The sequence below is a fragment of the Schistocerca serialis genome, chromosome 6 (genome assembly GCF_023864345.2).
Source record: "Schistocerca serialis cubense isolate TAMUIC-IGC-003099 chromosome 6, iqSchSeri2.2, whole genome shotgun sequence".
Classification (NCBI taxonomy): Eukaryota; Metazoa; Arthropoda; class Insecta; order Orthoptera; family Acrididae; genus Schistocerca; species Schistocerca serialis.
The window spans coordinates 743,776,683-743,797,667 of record NC_064643.1 but is presented as its reverse complement, the minus strand read 5'-3'; the positions used below and the strand labels follow the sequence as shown (position 1 = coordinate 743,797,667).

At 40.9% G+C, this 20,985-nt stretch overlaps 1 protein-coding gene across 2 annotated transcripts in view; it reads right to left on the bottom strand.

Annotated features, from left to right (window-relative positions):
- LOC126484070 (PX domain-containing protein kinase-like protein) overlaps window positions 1-20,985 on the bottom strand; it is a 132,905-nt gene that overhangs the window by 81,238 nt on the left and 30,682 nt on the right. For both annotated transcript variants that reach the window (XM_050107438.1, XM_050107440.1), the window contains exons 4-6: window positions 2,089-2,315; window positions 1,555-1,798; window positions 1,231-1,473 (exon numbers count right to left, since the gene is read on the bottom strand). In XM_050107438.1, coding sequence (XP_049963395.1) covers window positions 1,231-1,473; window positions 1,555-1,798; window positions 2,089-2,315 — 714 coding nt within the window. The remainder of the gene's footprint in view (window positions 1-1,230; window positions 1,474-1,554; window positions 1,799-2,088; window positions 2,316-20,985) is intronic.

Here is a 20,985-nt window from a genome sequence, read left to right as displayed (position 1 = left end):
GTGCCATTAGAGTTTCCTCAGAGCACCACCAACGATGACATAAGTCACGCTTGATTTCTCCCCACAACTTGACACCAGGATAAACATTGTTGTGCCTCTCAAAAACATTGTACAAATGGGACCTCGCCCCAGGTTGCTGCCATACTTGCCGACAAGGGTCATCTGGGGGAATGCAGAACCATGATTCATCAATGAACACAATGTGATGGCACTCATCAGCAGTCCATGTTTCCTTGACATGGAATCACTCCAAACACAGCTGTTTGTGTTGTGATGTTAACAGCAGCCTACACTTGGGACAGTAACTCCCTAGTCCAACTGCTGCTATAGTTGAGCTGGCGTAAGTTGATCCCTAACAGTTGCAGTGGTCTAGGTGCAGCAGCTTCTCAGGCCTACCTCAATCAATGGCATAGTGGGATTTGGTAAATGTATCTATGGCAATGCCTCGGTGCTGTCACAGCTTTGTAAAAGGCTAGTTTTTGCCTGCAGCCATTAGCACTTCGCAGATGAAAGCCGTCAACAGCAATGTGAGCTGTCTGGAATTTTCTTATGCGGTCTCGACTATAGTTTCTGGCAAATCCTGCAGGATGACACACATGAAGTTTCACAGTCCGTTACTTGTTCTCAGATGGTAAACAGAGATGTGAAGGGATTACCAGCTGTAATATGACAATCTTCCCTTATGGTGGTCAGATGTGGTTAACCAGAATTTTTATGACTACTGCACCTGCCCTCATGTTCCCATGCAGTCAATATCGCGTCACTGTCACAACCAAATGCCCCACAAATCTGGATATTGCACAGTTCAACAAGCCGGCCAAATGGAGACACACAATGAGGCACATTGCAAAATCAAGTGCTGATAACACTGTCTCACAGGAGTATGTGGCATTTTTATGTCCATTACAGTGATCACTCAGCATCAAGCACTCTTCCCAATGTCTTATATACCCTACCATGGCTGGTAACAACATTAGATTTGAAAAACAGTAATCATTTACATACCTGCCAAGAGTGCAAATGTGCTGAAGTTACAACATCTGAGCATGCCTTCTGAGTACTTCACATTTTTGTCAGGCAATTAGAACTATTTTCTTAATGCTACATAATTACAGAAATGTAGTAGTAGTAGTGGTACAGTATTTCCACTATCTTCCTAACAGTTCAAGAGGTTGTATTCAGATATTTGAGCTTCTTACGTAAAAAATGTTGTATTTCTTCTACACTTACGTAGCAATGGCGGACAATGTGGTGGCAGAATATCACAGACTGAGTCATAAAGAGGATAAGCGAAGGCCATTTCATAAATTACATGTCCAAAACAATACACATCTACTGCTTCCATTGTCTTAATTTTTTTGTGGTGTAGTATATACGGCCTGTAGAAAGATGGAAGTCCCAAAATACCATTTTCAATGTCGATTAACTTGATTCGTCCATTTTCTACGATTACATTTCCTGGGTGCAGATGGCCTGTAAAATGACACAAACACCTTAAACAACCATTGGTAACATTCATACAATGATCATCCACAATGTGATGAAAATACTTACCATATGGGAGTCCTTTATAATTTAAGAAAGAAAGGGCTTCAAGGATCTGCTTTCCATACAGTGAAACTTCTTCAACCAACAATGGCTTACGCTGCTTGGGGTTGCCGTACTTTCTCAGAAACGTTGATTTTGGTTTTGAACAATACAGTAAATCACGCAAGGTTCCTGCATTATTTAGAGCACGAACTACATACCCTCCAATCTCATTGCAGTTTATAAATTCTGGTTTCTGGATAAATGGATGCTGTTGGAATAAAGAGCCAACAGATAAATCACTTGCACAGCTACTTTTCTTGGAAAAGTGGTGAAGATGGGTTGAATGGAATTTGCAATTATCAGATAATTTAGTGCAAACAAGATGTTTGAGTGAATGCCCTTCAATGTTTTCAGTTCAATTCACTTAGATCAGCTGCAATTACAATGACATACATTTCTACATTTCATTATCTTCTGCAAAACTCTGTATTACACAAATATTGATAATGACTATAAAAAGAAAGAAAATAAACTGCCTGAATAATGTTAGATCCATACCTGCATACTTGAAATGCTCTTGCAAGCACTTAGCATTTCACGGTCATCCAGATGTTTGTCAGGTCCGTATTCTACCCAAGAAAGCACCATTTCATCTTTAGGTTGGTTATGATTTTTTACCAGGAAATAATGTTTCCGAATACGCCAACCCATTTCAGGTATAGGCCTCATTATTTCATAGTTAACTTCTCCTCTAAGAGCCATTGAGACATGTTGTAAAGCCACTTCTGTAAAGACAGCAGTAGATATATTCAAGAGAAACAGACTACAGAGATTTATTGTGGATTATTAACTAAACATCTAAACTCAGAGTTGTTTCATTAAATTAGTAACACTGATAATAGTAAGTACCCAATCACTCATAGATAAAAAAATGTTCTTTAGCGATGTTCTTGAAATAACAGTTTCTACAATAACTGTATTATGGAGTATCATACAATGATTATGTTATGTAAACGTTGTTCAGCTTTTTACATTGGAATGGCTATCACCAAGTTGTCAGTTAGGATGAATGAGCATAGGCACAGGGTGTATACTGGCAACACACAACATCCCTTTGCAGAGCATGCTCTACAACACAACAGTCATGACCTTGGTGTCTGTTTCAATACATCCGCCATCTGGATTCTTCCCCCAGACACCCGTTTCTCAGAACACCGCAGGTTGGAGCTAGCACTACAACACGTTCTTGGCTCTGACCACCCACTTGGCCTTAATTTACATTAATTTCTTCTAGCCCAGCATTTCTTCACAGTAACTACTCCTTTCTTCACTCTGAGTTTTTTTACATCTTTCATTTTCACCACCACCCCTTCCACATCTGTTACATACAATGTACTTAGCTTTTCAATCTCATTAACACATGCTCAATTTTCTAGCAATAAACCTGGTCTTGCATATTACCCTGTCTTCCACCCTTAAGCTCTCAGATTTTCAAATCTTGTCTAGCGCAGTCCCCCAACAATCAGTTTTTCCTTCTCATCTTGTCCAGTAAGTCTCCATGACCCGGGTTTCTGGGTGACTTTTCTGAACTCTATCCCTTTTCTAAACCTCTCCCGTTCTTTCCCTTCAAACCTTTCCTTCTCATATAAGCTTTCTGCCAGAAGAAGGAGCCACAGGCTCCGAAAGCTTTTATAAGTAAAATCTTTTTTTTTATGTGTGTTTTCTCCTACTGCCACTTGGTGAGTAGATTTATCATCTCTCCAATTACATTATATTGTCAAAGGTTGATTATTTTCACTGTTTAATTAAAATTTTAAACCAGTAGTATGTTACAATACAAAAGGAACTGTACAATGCTAAATCCTACTATGAAATGTAGTGCATGCCCAACATTCTAGATGCTTCCCTAACTTGTGAGTGGTTTGCTGTACAAATGACAAACTATTTCACAAAACATTCTTTGCCAAAATCATTTTTTATAATGCAGTTAGTCAGAGGGCACAGTCATATCTGCTCTCTAGCTTGAATAAAACAACATTGTGATTAACAAATCACTGACAGAGGGCAGTGTTCCTGAAGTAAAGCTAGCTACAGATGACAAGGCTCTGCATAAACCAACAGAACAGGCAGCACAGCAGGCATTTAACATCTTCACATTCATCCTGTAAGGAAAGACAAAGAATCTGCAGCATTTTTTTTATATAAAATCTTTATTTCTATCGATGATATACTACTTAATTTGTGCCTAATTGTGTCCTCAACTGGTTAAGCTGATCAGAAACAATTTCAAGATTTCAACTAACGTAGTAGTTTGTAAAGTTCCTATCTCCCCCCCCCCCCCCCCCCCCCAGGCTACTTCCAACAACCATTATATATTTGAGAAAGAGCATGACATAAAACTGTATTAATCTTTCTTTATTATCATGATCAATGTAAGTAAAATACCATCATCACAGTACCTATATCAATGAAAATAAAAAGCCAACTACAGAAAAACACATACAAAAACATCATAAGGGTAATGGGTGACCCCGAGTAATACTTACAAACAAAGACTAATATTAATCACATGTCATTACATATATAGACATGGAGTCCATACTGACTATACATTCATCGTGATGTATCTTAAGCAGAACAGTAGATGTTATAACACGGTAAGCAGTAACCCATAGGATAGTAATCGAAAACTGATCATGATGTAGTGATCATATACAGAAAAACAGATATTAAAGATGACTGATCATAGAAGTCAAACATACAGAGATGTAACATATACTACATACTTCACATAGTTGACCTTTACAGATTGTTTGACAATACCAATAAAGAAGTGGATTCACAATATTTAGAATATGTCCATCATATGTAATACAGATGTGCTATGCTTACCGCGTTTGTATGATGTAACAAGCATCTGTTAGCAATATGTATATGGACATATGCTTTTGCATAAGGTGCTTTACATTTTTAAATATTTTAGCGATGACAAACCTTTTATAAGTGCTGATTTTTTATTCACCTGACATCTCGTGTGTGAGGTTCAGCATAAAGTGAACATGTTTTACAAGAAAAGATTTTAAGACCTGACCATCAAAACATAGTCTGTTGAAACGGGTTGTCTTAAATAAAGACATATTTTATGCAATCTTGGCTATTGAATAGTTTTTTGCAATATAAAACCACCACTTAATATGTAGTAACTACAAGGCAAATCATTATCAAACAATTCACAAAGCGATATCAACAAAAATAATTGATTTTTGAAAATATAACTGGCTATATAAAAAAATCTATTCACCCAGCAGCGGCAGGAGAAAACACACTAAAGTTAACAAAATGTACAAGCTTTCGAATCCATTAGGCCCTCCTTTTGGCAAAAGAGTTGAAGGGGAAGGAAGAGGGATGAAGGAAAAAGGTGTGGCGAGGTTTAGGAAATCCAGAGAATTCGGGAAAGTAAGTAAGGAGACTTATAGAATGGAATGAGAAGGAAAGACTGATTTTTGGGGGCTGCATCAGATGAGATTTGAAAAGATGAGAGCTTAGTCGTGGAAGAAAATTAATAACCAAGACAGATATTACTGACAAAACACTAAGCAAGAGTTAAGAGAGGAAAGCTAAGTGGCAGAGCTGGGGAACAGGGAAAGACAGATACGTCAGAAAATAAAATATGTAGAAAACTAAAAGGGAATTGAGAACAGAACAGTTATGGAGAAGAAATTATTAGACCGATAAATTTACATTTATCAAGTAAAGCTAGGTGGATAGCAAAAACCAAGGACATATTGTAACGCCAGTTCCCATCTGCGGAGTTCTGAGAAACTCCTGTCAGGGAAAGAATCAAGATGGCATGTGTGGTGCAACAGTCACCAAGGTCGTAATTTTCATGTCGCAAAGCATGCTCTGCAACAGGATATTGTGTGTCACAGTATACTCCCTCTGCCTATGCCCATTCATCCTAAGTGAAAACTTGGTTTGGTTTTGTTTGGTTTAGTTTCGCTTCAGGGTGCACAAATAACTGGGGTCATATGCACCAAAGTCAAAACTATAGAACACAAAGACAGAGAGGAGTTAAAAAAATGACTATGCATCAGTCCCAATTGACATAATATAAGACAGCTAAAAACAGACACATGGAAAAGGGCTAAAAAAAACAGCATACAGAAGCGAAGGTCCAAAACTAAAAATTAAATGGCCTTTGCCATATTGCTTTCGCAGGTAAAAAGTAAGACGCAGTCAACAGACAGCGTGTCATTTGCTAAAACGGCCAATAACTCAGATGGCAAACCCAAATGAGAACATAAAAAGTTAAGAAATGGACATTCCATCAGGAAGTGGTTGACAGTTAAAACTTGAGTGTGATAACTTGGTGGTAGTCATATCGATGCAGGAGGTCGAATAGTGTTTATGTAACAACCGGTACACAACATGTGCTGCTTCACATGTGGCTTTCCCTTTGATAGCACATGTTTTGCCAGTTACAGGGCTGGTATAGGTGGTGGTAGGAAAGAACACTGGGGAAGTCTTACCCTATCTTCATCCTTTAAGCTCTCAAGTTTCCAAATATGGACTGGTGCAGAACCCCCAACAATCATTCTTTCCTTCTCATCCCATCTATGAAGCCTCCCCTGATCCAGTGTTCTAGGCAACTTTTCCCTGATTCTCCGTATTTCCTTAACATCTCTAGCCTTTCGCCTTCATTCTTCTTCCTTTGAAAGCTTGTACATTTTAACTTTTATGTGTTTTCTCCTGCCCCTGATGGGTGAATAGGATTTTTGTCAATTCAACTATATTAAATTTACGAAGATAATAATTAAAAAACTTATGTTGAGCAAAACCAACCAAACAAAAAAAAACTGAATAATAAAAATTAGAACTATGTAACTACCAAGTCACTTTTATTACAGTACAAGGAGCATCAATAAGTAATGCAACAATTTCTTTTTTCTGAAAGCAGGTTGGTTTTATTTAGGATTCTATTACAACATATTATTTCCCACTCTTTTCGCTACAAAGCCCTATTTTTCAACATAATCTCTGTTCAACATGATGGGCTTATGCCACCTTACCAGGAGAGCCTGTATGCCCACATGGTACCATTCTTTGGTTGGCGTCAGAGCCAATGTCTTGCAATATAAATAACCTCCCTATCAACCACTTACTGCTTCCCACAAAGTGAATACTTCATTGGACCAAACTCATTGCTTTTGATGCTCTTCTGTGGCAAGGAAGCCACACACATTTATGTACCCCATCTGTTGGACTAGTGTGTCAGCACTACCAACACAGAACTCCAGTTGTGCAGTGTGGTATTTTATTGTGATCCGTCGATTGTCTCTCCTTGAAATGCACCTCCATTACAGACACCATTTTGAAGGGTATGCATAGTGCCACCACCTAACAAAACTTTGTGAAACTACAGGGGCTGAAGCAGGAATATTGCACAAAGTCCCACAACAAATTCTGCATTCTTTCACCTGACATTGGCCAAGAAAAAAAAAAAACAAGAAAGAAAGAAAGAAAAAACAAGAAAGAAAGAAAAAAACAAGAAAGAAAGAAAAAAACAAGAAAGAAAGAAAAAAAAACAAGAAAGAAAGAAAAAAAACAAGAAAGAAAGAAAAAAACAAGAAAGAAAGAAAAAAACAAGAAAGAAAGAAAAAAAAACAAGAAAGAAAGAAAAAAAAACAAGAAAGAAAGAAAAAAAACAAGAAAGAAAGAAAAAAAACAAGAAAGAAAGAAAAAAAACAAGAAAGAAAGAGAAAAACAAGAAAGAAAGAAAAAACAAGAAAGAAAAAATCAAGAAAGAAAGAAAAAACAAGAAAGAAAGAAAAAAACAATGTGTCGCATTACTTATTGAACGACCTTCATAAAACAAGAAAGAAATGTATCCTCCTTTTTTGACTTTGGCATCGTAAGCAAAATGTGGCATCATCCCGCACTGCATCAGGTTGGTACAAATACATATACTCTTATGTACATAATATATACACTCCTGGAAATGGAAAAAAGAACACATTGACACCGGTGTGTCAGACCCACCATACTTGCTTCGGACACTGCGAGAGGGCTGTACAAGCAATGATCACACGCACGGCACAGCGGACACACCAGGAACCGCGGTGTTGGCCGTCGAATGGCGCTAGCTGCGCAGCATTTGTGCACCGCCGCCGTCAGTGTCAGCCAGTTTGCCGTGGCATACGGAGCTCCATCGCAGTCTTTAACACTGGTAGCATGCCGCGACAGCGTGGACGTGAACCGTATGTGCAGTTGACGGACTTTGAGCGAGGGCGTATAGTGGGCATGCGGGAGGCCGGGTGGACGTACCGCCGCATTGCTCAACAAGTGGGGCGTGAGGTCTCCACAGTACATCGATGTTGTCGCCAGTGGTCGGCGGAAGGTGCACGTGCCTGTCGACCTGGGACCGGACCGCAGCGACGCACGGATGCACGCCAAGACCGTAGGATCCTATGCAGTGCCGTAGGGGACTGCACCGCCACTTCCCAGCAAATTAGGGACACTGTTGCTCCTGGGGTATCGGCAAGGACCATTCGCAACCGTCTCCATGAAGCTGGGCTACGGTCCCGCACACCGTTAGGCCGTCTTCCGCTCACGCCCCAACATCGTGCAGCCCGCCTCCAGTGGTGTCGCGACAGGCGTGAATGGAGGGACGAATGGAGACGTGTCGTCTTCAGCGATGAGAGTCGCTTCTGCCTTGGTGCCAATGATGGTCGTATGCGTGTTTGGCGCCGTGCAGGTGAGCGCCACAATCAGGACTGCATACGACCGAGGCACACAGGGCCAACACCCGGCATCATGGTGTGGGAAGCGATCTCCTACACTGGCCGTACACCACTGCTGATCGTCGAGGGGACACTGAATAGTGCACGGTACATCCAAACCGTCATCGAACCCATCGTTCTACCATTCCTAGACCGGCAACGGAACTTGCTGTTCCAACAGGACAATGCACGTCCGCATGTATCCCGTGCCACCCAACGTGCTCTAGAAGGTGTAAGTCAACTACCCTGGCCAGCAAGATCTCCGGATCTGTCCCCCATTGAGCATGTTTGGGACTGGATCAAGCGTCGTCTCACGCGGTCTGCACGTCCAGCACGAACGCTGGTCCGAGGCGCCAGGTGGAAATGGCATGGCAAGCCGTTCCACAGGACTACATCCAGCATCTCTACGATCGTCTCCATGGGAGAATAGCAGCCTGCATTGCTGCGAAAGGTGGATATACACTGTACTAGTGCCGACATTGTGCATGCTCTGTTGCCTGTGTCTATGTGCCTGTGGTTCTGTCAGTGTGATCATGTGATGTATCTGACCCCAGGAATGTGTCAATAAAGTTTCCCCTTCCTGGGACAATGAATTCACGGTGTTCTTATTTCAATTTCCAGGAGTGTATTTCAAAATAAACACACAAAATCTAACAACAATTGAGTCATACATATCAAAGTCAGAAGATAGTCAAATAACACAGTGGGAGCACAGTGATGACAGTGAACAATTGACACGAATGAGGGAAAGAAGTACAGTAGAAGAAGAATGGGTAGCTCTGAGGGATGAAGTAGTGAAGGCAGCACAGGATCAAGTAGGTAAGAAGACAAGGGCTAGTAGAAATCCTTGGGTAACAGAAGAAATATTGAATTTAATTGATGAGAGGAGAAAATATAAAAATGCAGTAAATGAAGCAGGCAAAAAGGAATAATAACGTCTCAAAAATGAGATCAACAGGAAGTGCAAAATGGCTAAGTAGGGATGGCTAGAGGACAAACGTAAGGATGTAGAGGCTTATCTCACTAGGGGTATGATAGCTACTGCCTACAGGAAAATTAAAGAGACCTTTGGAGACAAGAGAACGACTTGTATGAATATCAAGAGCTCAGATGTAAACCCAGTTCTAAGCAAAGAACAGAAAGCAGAAAGGTGGAAGGAGTATATAGAGAGTCTATACAAGGGCGATGTACTTGAGGGCAATATTATCAAAATGGAAGAGGATGTAGATGAAGATGAAATGGGAGATACGATACTGCGTGAAGAGTTTGACACAGCAATGAAAGACCTGAGTCGAAACAAGGCCCCGGGAGTAGATAACATTCCATTAGAACTAATGACAGCCTTGGGAGAGCCAGTCCTGACAAAACTCTACCATCTGGTGAGCAAGATGTATGAGACAGGCGAAATACCCTCAGACTTCAAGAAGAATATAATAATTCCAATCCCAAAGAAAGCAGGTGTTGACAGATGCGAATATTACCGAACTATCAGTTTAATAAGTCACAGCTGCAAAATACTAACGCGAATTCTTTACAGACAAATGGAAAATGTGGTAGAAGCTGACCTCGGGGAAGATCAGTTTGGATTCCGTAGAAATATTGGAACACGTGAGGCAATACTGACCTTACGACTTATCTTAGAGAGAAAGATTAAGGAAAGGCAAACCTATGTTTCTAGCATTTGTAGACTTAGAGAAAGCTTTTTGACAATGTTGACTGGAATACTCTCTTTGAAATTCTAAAGGTGGTAGGGGTAAAATACAGGGAGCGAAAGGGTATTTACAATTTGTACAGAAACCTGATGGCAGTTATAAGAGTCGAGGGGCATGAAAGGGAAGCAGCGGTTAGGAAGGGAGTGAGACAGGGTTGTAGCCTGTCCCCGATGTTATTCAATCTGTATATTGAGCAAGCAGTAAAGGAAACAATAGAAAAATTCAGAATAGGTATTAAAATCCATGAAGAAGAAATAAAATCTTTGAGGTTCGCCGATGACATCGTAATTCTGTCAGAGACAGCAAAGCACTTGGAAGAGCAGTTGGATGGAATGGACAGTGTCTTGAAACGAGGATATAAGATGAACATCAACGAAAGCAAAACAAGGATAATGGAATGTAGTCGAGTTAACTCAGGTGATGCTGAGGAAATCAGATTAGGAAATGAGACACTTACAGTAGTAAAGGAGTTTTGCTATTTGGGGAGCAAAATAACTGATGATGGTCGAAGTAGAGAGGATATAAAACGTAGACTGCAATGGCAAGGAAGCGTTACTGAAGTAGAGAAATTTGTTAACATCAAGAATAGATGTAAGTGTCAGGAAGTCGTTTCTGAAAGTATTTGTATGGAGTGTAGCCATGTATGGAAGTGAAACATGGATGATAAATAGTTTGGACAAGAGAATAGAAGCTTTTGAAATGTGGTGCTACAGAAGAATGCTGAAGATTAGATGGGTAAGATCACATAACTAAAGAGGAGGTATTAAATAGAATTGGGGAGAAGAGGAGTTTGTGGCACAACTTGACAAGAAGAAGGGACCGGTTGGTAGTGCATATTCTGAGGTATCAAGGGATCACCAATTTAGTATTGGAGGGCAGCGTGGAGGGTAAAAATCGTAGAGGGAGACCAAGAGATGAATACACTAAGCAGATTCAGAAGGATGTAGGTTGCAGTAAGTACTGGGAGATGAAGAAGCTTGCACAGGATAGAGCAGCATGGAGAGCTGCGTCAAACCAGTCTCAGGACTGAAGACCATAGCAGCAACAACAACAACAACAACAACAACAACAACAGCAGCAGTAGTGAAATTGCCAAACAACAGGAACATTATTTGCCAAACAGTAATAAGAGCTAGTATGATTATCATCTTTCGTCGTAACCATAAGGGAACAAAATTAGGGGACATTAAAGCGAATTAATACCAATAGTACTTGAAAAATGGCGCAGAAGATTTTGTCATACCAATTTTCAAGTGTTTCAAAGGTTTGCCAATTTCACAAAAATTTTTCACAAAATTAGTTCTTTGACGTAACGCTTCAGTTAGTTTGGTTGGTTTGTGGGATTAAAGGGACCATACTGCTAAGGTCATCAGTCCGACTCTTCAGTTAGATTTAATACAATTATTGTTCCTTTGGCCTTACTCCCACTTTTACCTTACTATGACTGAAGCAGCTTTGTATTTATATTTATGTAGGTTATGATATTATCCTTTCTAAATGACAGATGACCCTTACTAGTTATTTACCATGGCCTTTGTGTTATTTCTTAAATTTTATCCAATTTTTCAATATATGTAGAAAGGTTTGGTTTTGTAAGATAAATGCTGTCATAATGCTTGTCAACATGCAAGGCTGTAGTCCTAAACTGTATAAAACTTTATCACACTATATGGGTTTAATCAACACAGACAGATTTTTTTTTTTTTCACACACTCAGTATTTGATTATTGATATCTTAATGTCTTGTAAACATTTCTTAAAGATGCTTGTGTTCTTAATGTTGCATTTTTTTGTTATTCATGCATTTCACATCAGTAATTTTGGGGATTTCTTTTCCATTAGGTTACTCTAAGGGCACCTCTGATGCCATTTTACTGCATTTATATACTTTGTGATTTATCTTATGATATGACAAATAATGTCTTTCTGTTAATGTTAGTGCAAACAGCATTTGACTGTTTCATTGGGTATCACCAGCCAGTTTCCTGTTAGCCACCTCCTATGAGGAACTGATGGGAGACGTATTTATTACTTGTGAATGTCATTCTATTTTCTATGTTATGGAGGTTATCACACGTGAGCCAATTGTTCTTCCCTACATTAGGTTTTACATCACGTACATTCCATGTTTACGATAGGCAACATTTGGTATGACATAAAATACTTTTTAAATGTTTCATATGACTGACTTTTGTACAATGTCATTAATATCATTCACAGACTACAATATTTGAAATTATTCTATCTGTGTAAGTTACTATAAATAGCGATCAAAAAGTTTCCGTTGAAGGTCATGAAGTTTAGAATCGGTACGACAATTAGGTAAAATCACCTTGAGCACTGAGGCAATCATCCCACCGGTGCACCAGGTTGAAGGTACCCCTTTGATAAAATACTGTGTCCTGCTGTGTGAAGAAGCCTGTCAGTCTATTAACTGCCTACTGCACATCCTTGACTGACAGGAATCACTGACCTTCAAGGCCTTTTTTAAGGGACCAAAAGCGAGACAATCACCTGAGGAAAAATCGGGGCAATATAGAAGGTGCTCCAGTGTCTCCCTCAAGTGATGCCATATTGAGACGTGTGTTGTTACAAAGCAGCAGAAGCTGCACATGTCGCAGCTGTCTTTTGACAGACATGCTGCTCCACACATATTTTTTAATTCTCCGATGGTTGTCAACTGGCATTTGTCCTCCAGCAGCCCAGAAAAGAATAACAGCATATTGGTCTCACACAGACACATTTGGTAACAATATCATCATAGTTCACATTTCTGCATTTACAGCATGCACATCGAAGAGAGAGAGAGAGAGAGAGAGAGAGAGAGAGAGAGAGAGAGAGAGAGAGAGAGAGAGGAGGGGTGGGGGTGGGGGTGGGGGAGACAGATGGTACTTAAATACCCACATCGGAGTCATGCTACATTGCATATATGCTGCAACAAGGCCCTCAAATGGAAACTTTTTGATCATTGCTTATAATTTTTAGTTTGTATTAAATGACATACAATATTGGCATTAATTTGATGTAATGTTTCCCAATTCTGGTTACCTATGGTTACAACTACAGGAGGGACTTTTGTACTAGCTCCTATTACTGTTTGTCAAATAATTCCCATGTTGTTTGTCACTATCACACAGTGAAATAATTTTCCATGTGCATTGCGTTTCCACTATACTGGAATTACTGGTGTTAGTTATATTGAGGTATCAGTATGACCTGCTAAGAATATATATAGTATAGTTTTTGCACTGTTGCTCCATACAGTGACTATAGCACAACATTTCATGTCTTTTACCATGTGTTACAGTGGTTAGCGGTGCTTAAATTACATGGCTGTCCTTCGATAAGGCCTACTGTTCTTTACATAGCTAATCAAACTGTTTTATTTGACACAAGGCCTTTAGGTCATACAGTCATTTTTTGTAAATTTTATCTGTTTTTCGATTCTGAATGGTTTAGACCACACTGATTGTATTTATAGGTAGTTTTATATGGTATGATGAACAGGAGGGAGAAGAAAACCATGTCTTGTTTTTCTGCTTTTAGCTTTAGTCCTCCTCATGTGTATCTGTATTTGATGTGTTGAAAATATGTTACAACAGACTGCCTACCTTGCAATTATGCTACAATGGTGCCTGTGATGGGTGGCTTCATACAGATTTACATGTGAAGAAGACAGTTACCTACAAGGTGGGGCAGAATGGACTCCCTAGTTTCACTTGCTCCGTAGCCAGAGGCCTCAAATTAGGTTGTGGAGCCAAGTACCTACACGGTGGTGTTAAATAAATGAATAGGACTTGACCAGGTTTAACTGAGGTCGAAAGATGACACTTGTTTCCATGGAAAGAGTGGTGTTTTGTGTGACAATCTGTTGACTGACTGTATTCCAGTTTTATCTTTGTGGAGACCATTGGAGGGAGTAGTTAGGAGTCAACAGGAGATGGTGTACAACTGTTTGCGGTGTACGTTTTCCAGCCCAGTGGTTGTATCAGAGAATCTTTATGAAAGCAAAGGATTTTATTGTGACTTTGGATTAGAAGAAAGATTAACCCTGTCTCGCAGGTCAAAGTGAGGCTGGTGCCCACTATCTGACCAATTTAATAGGTTGGTAGTATGGAAAATTAAACTTGGTCTACCACTAAAAGTTTCCAAGAAAATCTATGGAGCTATATGTCATGCAATTTGTCTCATCAACTTTACATCACTAAGAGTGCACAGATTGTGGTCACAACTGCAAGTGCGATGACATGCAATGCCACAAATGCTCTGATGACGGATAGATGACGGGTTTATTTACTGGGACTTCATCCTCAGCAGAAGACATGACTTTTTCCCATTACCACATATAGATGGGGCTTTCATACTCTTCTTGTTTTTCTGAACTGAATTCCATCTGGGGCATCTTAGCAGCTTCCTTCAGTGCAGCCTGGAGTGTGGAGTCTGTTGCATTAAATGTTACATTAAAGAGGTAATTAGCCATTTCATGTGTTATGTCAGCTGGACTATATAAAATAATCTCATTACTCATTATGGCAGAGGCAGATGATGGTCTGCCTCTATCAGAGACTCTCCTGATTGACTCCAAATTCTTGTGGTTGTTGTGGAATGACTAATGGAATTCAGGATCTCTTGTCATGACATTTTCAGGACTAATTAAATGTTCACTGTGCTTCTGTCATTGCAAACAGAAAGGCTAATAGGTTCTCTTCTAATGATCTAGCCTTGAACTTTGGCACTGTGGCTCACCTATCTGTGGTCACAGTGCAGAATTCGTTGTTCCAGCAGGAGACAGATTGCTTATTAGAATGTTCCGTGGTCTTTGGTATGACTGTCTCAGCCCCATGGTAGATTACATTTGTAGCATGATCCATCCAGTTCTGGATGCTGTATATTATCTTGTTAATTGGCTATACAGCATCCAGTTTGTTCTGCTCCATACCCTTTTTGACAGCCTCCAACTGTGGTGTCCTTTGGTACAGTGCAGTTCCCGAGAACTCAATCCCTGTGGAAAGTGTTGATGGAAACCCAAAGCAATTCTCCATTAAATAGCAATGTGTGTAGGTGTTGCTTCAAGCAGCCTAAGAGAACCTGTTTATCAAGTGTATAATGAGAGGGAAACACAATGGGCATATGGCGAATTTCATTGGCACATGGAGGACAACAGCTGCTCCCTGAGAGCTGCTGGAGACTGGAATGGGTGTGGTGTGGCAAGTGTTAATAATTAACACCAGTCCAGGGCTATTTGGTTTCTCCAAGGGGACATCAGCACTTGCAACATGGCTTTCGCCATAGGGAAACGACGGTGATTAGCAATCCAAAGGTTTTAATCCGATACTCTTCAGCTTTGGTTGGTTTTTAACTGATCCTTTCTTTTTATTTGGATCTGTTTGTATGTCTGCTCCGCAAAGATAAAGTAGTTATTGGTAAGTATAAAGCTGATTAAAGTGAACAGGAAGGATGGAATCAGGAAGGTGTTGTATTCAGCAGCAGACAGACCATTTACATGGAGGATGTTAGTATAGTGCGAGGTGTCATCAATGGTGACAGGCAAGATGTGTGTGGGAGCAGGACAGGCACAGATTGAGGAAGATCTAGGAAATGGTTGCCATCTATAACACCTCTGTATATAGGTTGCAGTGTTGATCAACAACTAAGGAAGATATACTTTCAGTTGATACTCTGAAGCCAGAAACTATGGGACAGCCAGAGGGACTGGGTTTGTGGATCTTAGGAAGAAGGTAGAAAGTGGGAGGTGGGAGTGAATGGTTTGGGTAGGGTAAGAAGTGCTACTGAGATGTTAGTCCTTGCGAGAGGCCTGTTGTTTTAGGAGTGACTGTAGGTCAGTTTGTATCATAGGGATAGGATCTTGATGGCAGATTCAGTACATAGAGTGGTCAGACAGCTGGACAGACTCTCACTTACTCCCACTGCTCAAGTGCCACAGTGGTAGATCCCTAATCAACTGGGAGGATAACGATGGAGTCATCAGTTTTTAGGGAATGAAGAGCTTGGAGTTCCTCAGAGGAAAGGTAAGACGTCATGATTGGTTGGTTGATTTGGGGGGAGGGGACCAAACAGTGAGGTCAAAAGTCCCATCAGAGTAGGAAAGATCAGGAAGGAAGTCAGCCGTAACCTTTCAAAGGAACCACCTCGGCATTTGCCTGAAACGAATTAGGGAAACATAAATCAGGATGGAATACGAGTTCAGTATGCTAATCATTGTGCCAGAAATTCTTGGAAAGCTTGTAAGGGATAAGTTTTGAGGTAGTGGCAAAGGATCAAATTGGGATCATGGTTGGAACTGTTGAAAGCAGGGTTCACTGTCGGGTTTGCTGTCCAAAATGAATTGGGAGTAGGTTGCAAACTGATATTTCCAGTTGACAGTACATGAGAAGGGAAGCAGGTCCTTCACCAAAGCAGCCTTATTACATGCTGGTTTAGTCCTGAAAGTGAGACACATGGATAACACAGATAATTCAGGAGGGGAGGATACCTTAGACGAGAAGTTGAGAACACTGTGCTGTTGTAACAGGTTCTTGTGATCATGAGTTATCATTGCTATGCACAGCACCTGCACTCAAGATCCCACCCCAGTGATACAAATTGATCTACTGTCAGTACAATAATATGAAGACTTCCCTTCTGTATTAAAGACACCAACCATTTCCTAGATTGCCTGAAATCTGTGTCCATCCCACTCCCATCATACAACTTCCTTGTCACCACCGATACCACCTTCATCTAAACCAATGCCAAAATGTACATGGCCTGTCATTGGAGAATGTTTTCTCAATCGGCACTCACCTGGTTCCCAACCTATGACGTCCTTCCCGCTCACCTTAATCAAACAACTATTTCACCTTTGAGGGGGAGATATACAAACAGATCACAGAGTCAGGTATGGAAACCTGGACTGCTCCTTCTTATGTCAACGTTTGCACAAGGCACTTGGAGGGGACTTTCCTGTGATCCACAAACCTTCATCGCTTGATTTGGTTTCGACACACTGATGACGTCTTTGCTGTAAAGACTCATGGTAAGACTGACCTGTTAAAATTCTTGGAATCTCTAAACACATTCTCCCAATTATATTTCACTTGGACCTATTCTGAATCCCATGTCACTTTCCTTGATATTGACGTCATTCTCACTGAAGGTCAATTACACATTTCTGTTCACATTAAACCTACTAACAAACAACATAACTTACATTTCGACAGTTACGATCCTTTCCATGTCAAACATTCCCTCTTGTACAACCTTGGCATGCAAGGCAATTATATCTGTTCTGATGCAGGCTCTTAACAGAAATATACCACCCTTCAGTGGGTAGAATTACCCTACCAGCCTAGTTCAAAAGCAGATTTCCTGGGCCATCACATTGAATTCTGGTAGTGCTGACCCCTCCAAAAAATGACTTACGACTACACCCCTTGTCATTCAGCATTAACCTGGTCTTGAATGTATTAATTAGCTACTTTGACAAGGTTATGGCTTCCTAAAATCATGCCCTGAAATGAGGTCCATTCTCTACAATATTTTGTCTACCACACCTAGAATAGCCTTTCACCAACCATAGATCCCCACAATTTCCTTGTCAGACAATAGCCTCCTACTGCACACATTTCCCTACCCTATGGCTCCTACCCTTGTGACCTTTCCCGCTGCAACAATTGCTCTATACACCCTATACCACCTGTACCAGCCCAAAATGGCAAAAGACGTACTATCAATGGGAGAGTCACTTGAGAAACGACATATCATGTACCAGCTGTTATGTAAACACTGTTCACCCTCTTGCAATGGCATGACTACCACAAAGTTATCGGTTAGATGGGCATAGGTGGAGGGTGTATACTGACAATATACAGTATCTTGCTGCAAAGTGTGCTCTACATGTGCCCCCTGGATTCTTTATACAGACACAAATTTCTCAGAACTCCGCATATGGTAACTGGCATTACAACAGTCCTTGGATCTCATCATGCACCTGGCCGTAATTTACATTAATTTCTTTGGTCTAAGCTTTTCTTCCTATGAATTATTCCTTTATTCACTCCCTTTTAGTTTTCTGTCTTTTCTTTGGTGACCTGTCTATTTTCCCTGCCCCTCACCTCTACCACATACAATGCACTTAGCTTTCCACTCTTATAACTCATGCACACTGTTTTGTCAGTAGCCTCTATCTTGCATATTCATCTACTTTCTAACTTTAAGCTCCCATTTTTAAATCTCATCCACTGAAGTTCCCAAGAATCAGTATTTCCTTCTCATTCCATTGGTTAAGTCTCCCCTCACCAGGAGTTCTGGGCAATATTTTTATAATTCTCTGTATTTCCTGAGAGGGGGAGAGGGGCAGAGAGGGAGGAGAGGGGGGAGAGCAGGGGGATGAGTGGGCAAGAGGGGGGAGAGGGGGGATAGGGGGGATAGGGGGGAGAGGGGGGATAGGGGAAGAGGGGGAGGGGGAGAGGGGGGGAGGGGGGAGGGGGGAGGGGGGGGAGGGGGCGTGAGGGGGGAGAGGGGGGAGAGGGGGGAGAGGGGGGAGAGGGGGGAGAGGGGGAGAGGGGGGAGAGGGGGGAGAGGGGGGAGAGGGGGGAGAGGGGGGAGAGGGGGGAGAGGGGGGAGAGGGGGGAGAGGGGGGAGAGGGGGGAGAGGGGGGGATAGAGGGGGTGAGAGGGAGAGGGGGAGAGAGAGATTTGGAAACTGCTAGGAGGTGAATAAATGAGCTAGATGGGGAATGGGCCTATCCTGAAAATTGACAGAAGATAGTGAGGATACAGGAATAAAGGTTATGGTGCAAAATCCACCAGTTCTGAGTGTACTTGGTTTAGAAAAATATAGCAGAACAAATATGGAAAATGACACAAACAAAGCTTTGAGTGGCACCACAAGGAAAGCACAATGACAAAAAGGAACCAATATAAATGGAAATGCATACATAAAAGAGTGGTATGGGTACGTGTGATACACGCAAGGAGGAAGAAAGTGAAGAGAAAACTATGGAAAGATATGCGAGGTAACGAACAAGCGGGAAAAAAAGAAAGAAAGAAAGACAACATTTCACAATTGGCCGTGTAACAAAAAAAAAACCATCATGATCAGATCTACTTTGCTGTTGTTTCCCATGTCTAAGAGACAGCAAGTGCAAGCTGTGAAATATTAAATTTCACGTCAAGCGGCAGCAACAAGGCTCAGGCAAAGACACTTTTAAAATAACTATGCTTTTGCGACAGAAATGGTGGTAAAAAGTGTGTTGGACTGAGCTGTATTAAGCCAGTTTAAGTTAGGAACATACCATATAGCGAGTGGACTGCGCAGAAGTCGGTGAAGCAATCCTTTTAGTTAAACTGTGGTAGTACAGCAAGTGAAAGTAGACTAATTTAGAGTTGCATGCACAGGCCCCGAGGTTAAGCAATATCTGACATTTCTTTCTTGACTATTCCATGCATCAGTCATATGATTGGTGGAGGTGGGGGTCTGCAGCATATGAGCAGCTGCAGTGTTTGGGGCTCTGGCAATGTGGACAGAGATGCGTCATGTGGCAGGAATTGGTGTCATAATGGTTTCACAAAGCCTAGAAGAAGGAGCAAGACTGCATCAGCTGCGACCCCATCTATAATGGGTGGAGGAGGAGGGTGGCGGCGGGTGAGGGAGGGGTGGGGTGGGGGGGGTGCTCACACACAGAAATATCAACAAGCCACAAAAGTCGGCCCACTAACTGAGCAACTGAATGTACAACACAGTTGCTGCACTGTGCCCGCACTGCTACTGGATACCACACATCTGATGGGTTGGAAGTTTGACATTGGCATGAGTCCAGTGAAGGCAGGGTACTACCTGCACCTACTCACACACCATTTCTCCCAGTACAACAACTTCCAAGTGTTAGTGAGTGAAGTGAATGTATGCAAAGTGCAGTGTTTACAAAAGTGCAAAGCATTAATAAGTGATTTTTCTTTTGTTTCTCTTACAGCAAACACAATTAGATCATCATGCCTAATTCATCATTGTTTATATAATCTTGTTTACTTATAATAGTTTGTTTGGGAACATTCTAATAAGATTTATTAAAAGGAAAAGAATACAGAAGTGACTAGTCTTCAATTCAGGTGATTTCTGGGCACTGACTGCTTGATAAACTGTAGATTTAAACCAATATTTATGCTTGGAACATAATTATGTTCATTCATGTACAATGTGCTAATCCTGATTATTCATACTCTTGATCTTTCTAAAATTTTGCTGAACTGGTTTTGAATACTTGTTTATCTACATTTGATGTACTACATATACTGAAAATACTCAGTATCATTTGTAATTTGTACCACTAACATACCTCATGGAACATAATTTCACAAAGACACACCTTTAATTATCTGATACTACATAATTACTGAGGTTTTCTTTTTTTCTTATAGATTATTATAACTTTCTATAACCTTGTCATGTATCCAGTTTTTGTCGTATTTAGGGTTTCATAATTGAGAAACATTTTGACACTAATATCTATAAGTGCTTGATTTCAGTAACTTGAGTCAAGTCAAACTTGTAACCTGATGTGATATTTTTAGTGTGCCAATGAGTTGAATGCTGCTCTATTGAAAAATGTGGCAAAGCCACAGACAATGGGTCGAGTGTAAGTGTTTAGTTTTGGCTTTTGATCTAGGTGGGGTATTTGTATACGTTATGGGATTTTGAGCTATTATTTTTGACAAAATTTGCGCTTTGGAGGATGTAATAATACCATGACTGATATCCCTGCTAGCAAACTACCTAGCAGCAGGCACTAGCTGGTGATCCTTGGCTTCTAGAACTTGCTGCGGTCACCTGCCTCTTCCGGCAGGTAGAGCATTCCATGTCATTTGAACAGTTTGAGTTACCAGCGAGCGCACAAGGCAATAGTGGTGCAGACTCGGCCAAATGTACATGTTGTGAAAGAATTCAGAGTCATAAACATGCGAAGT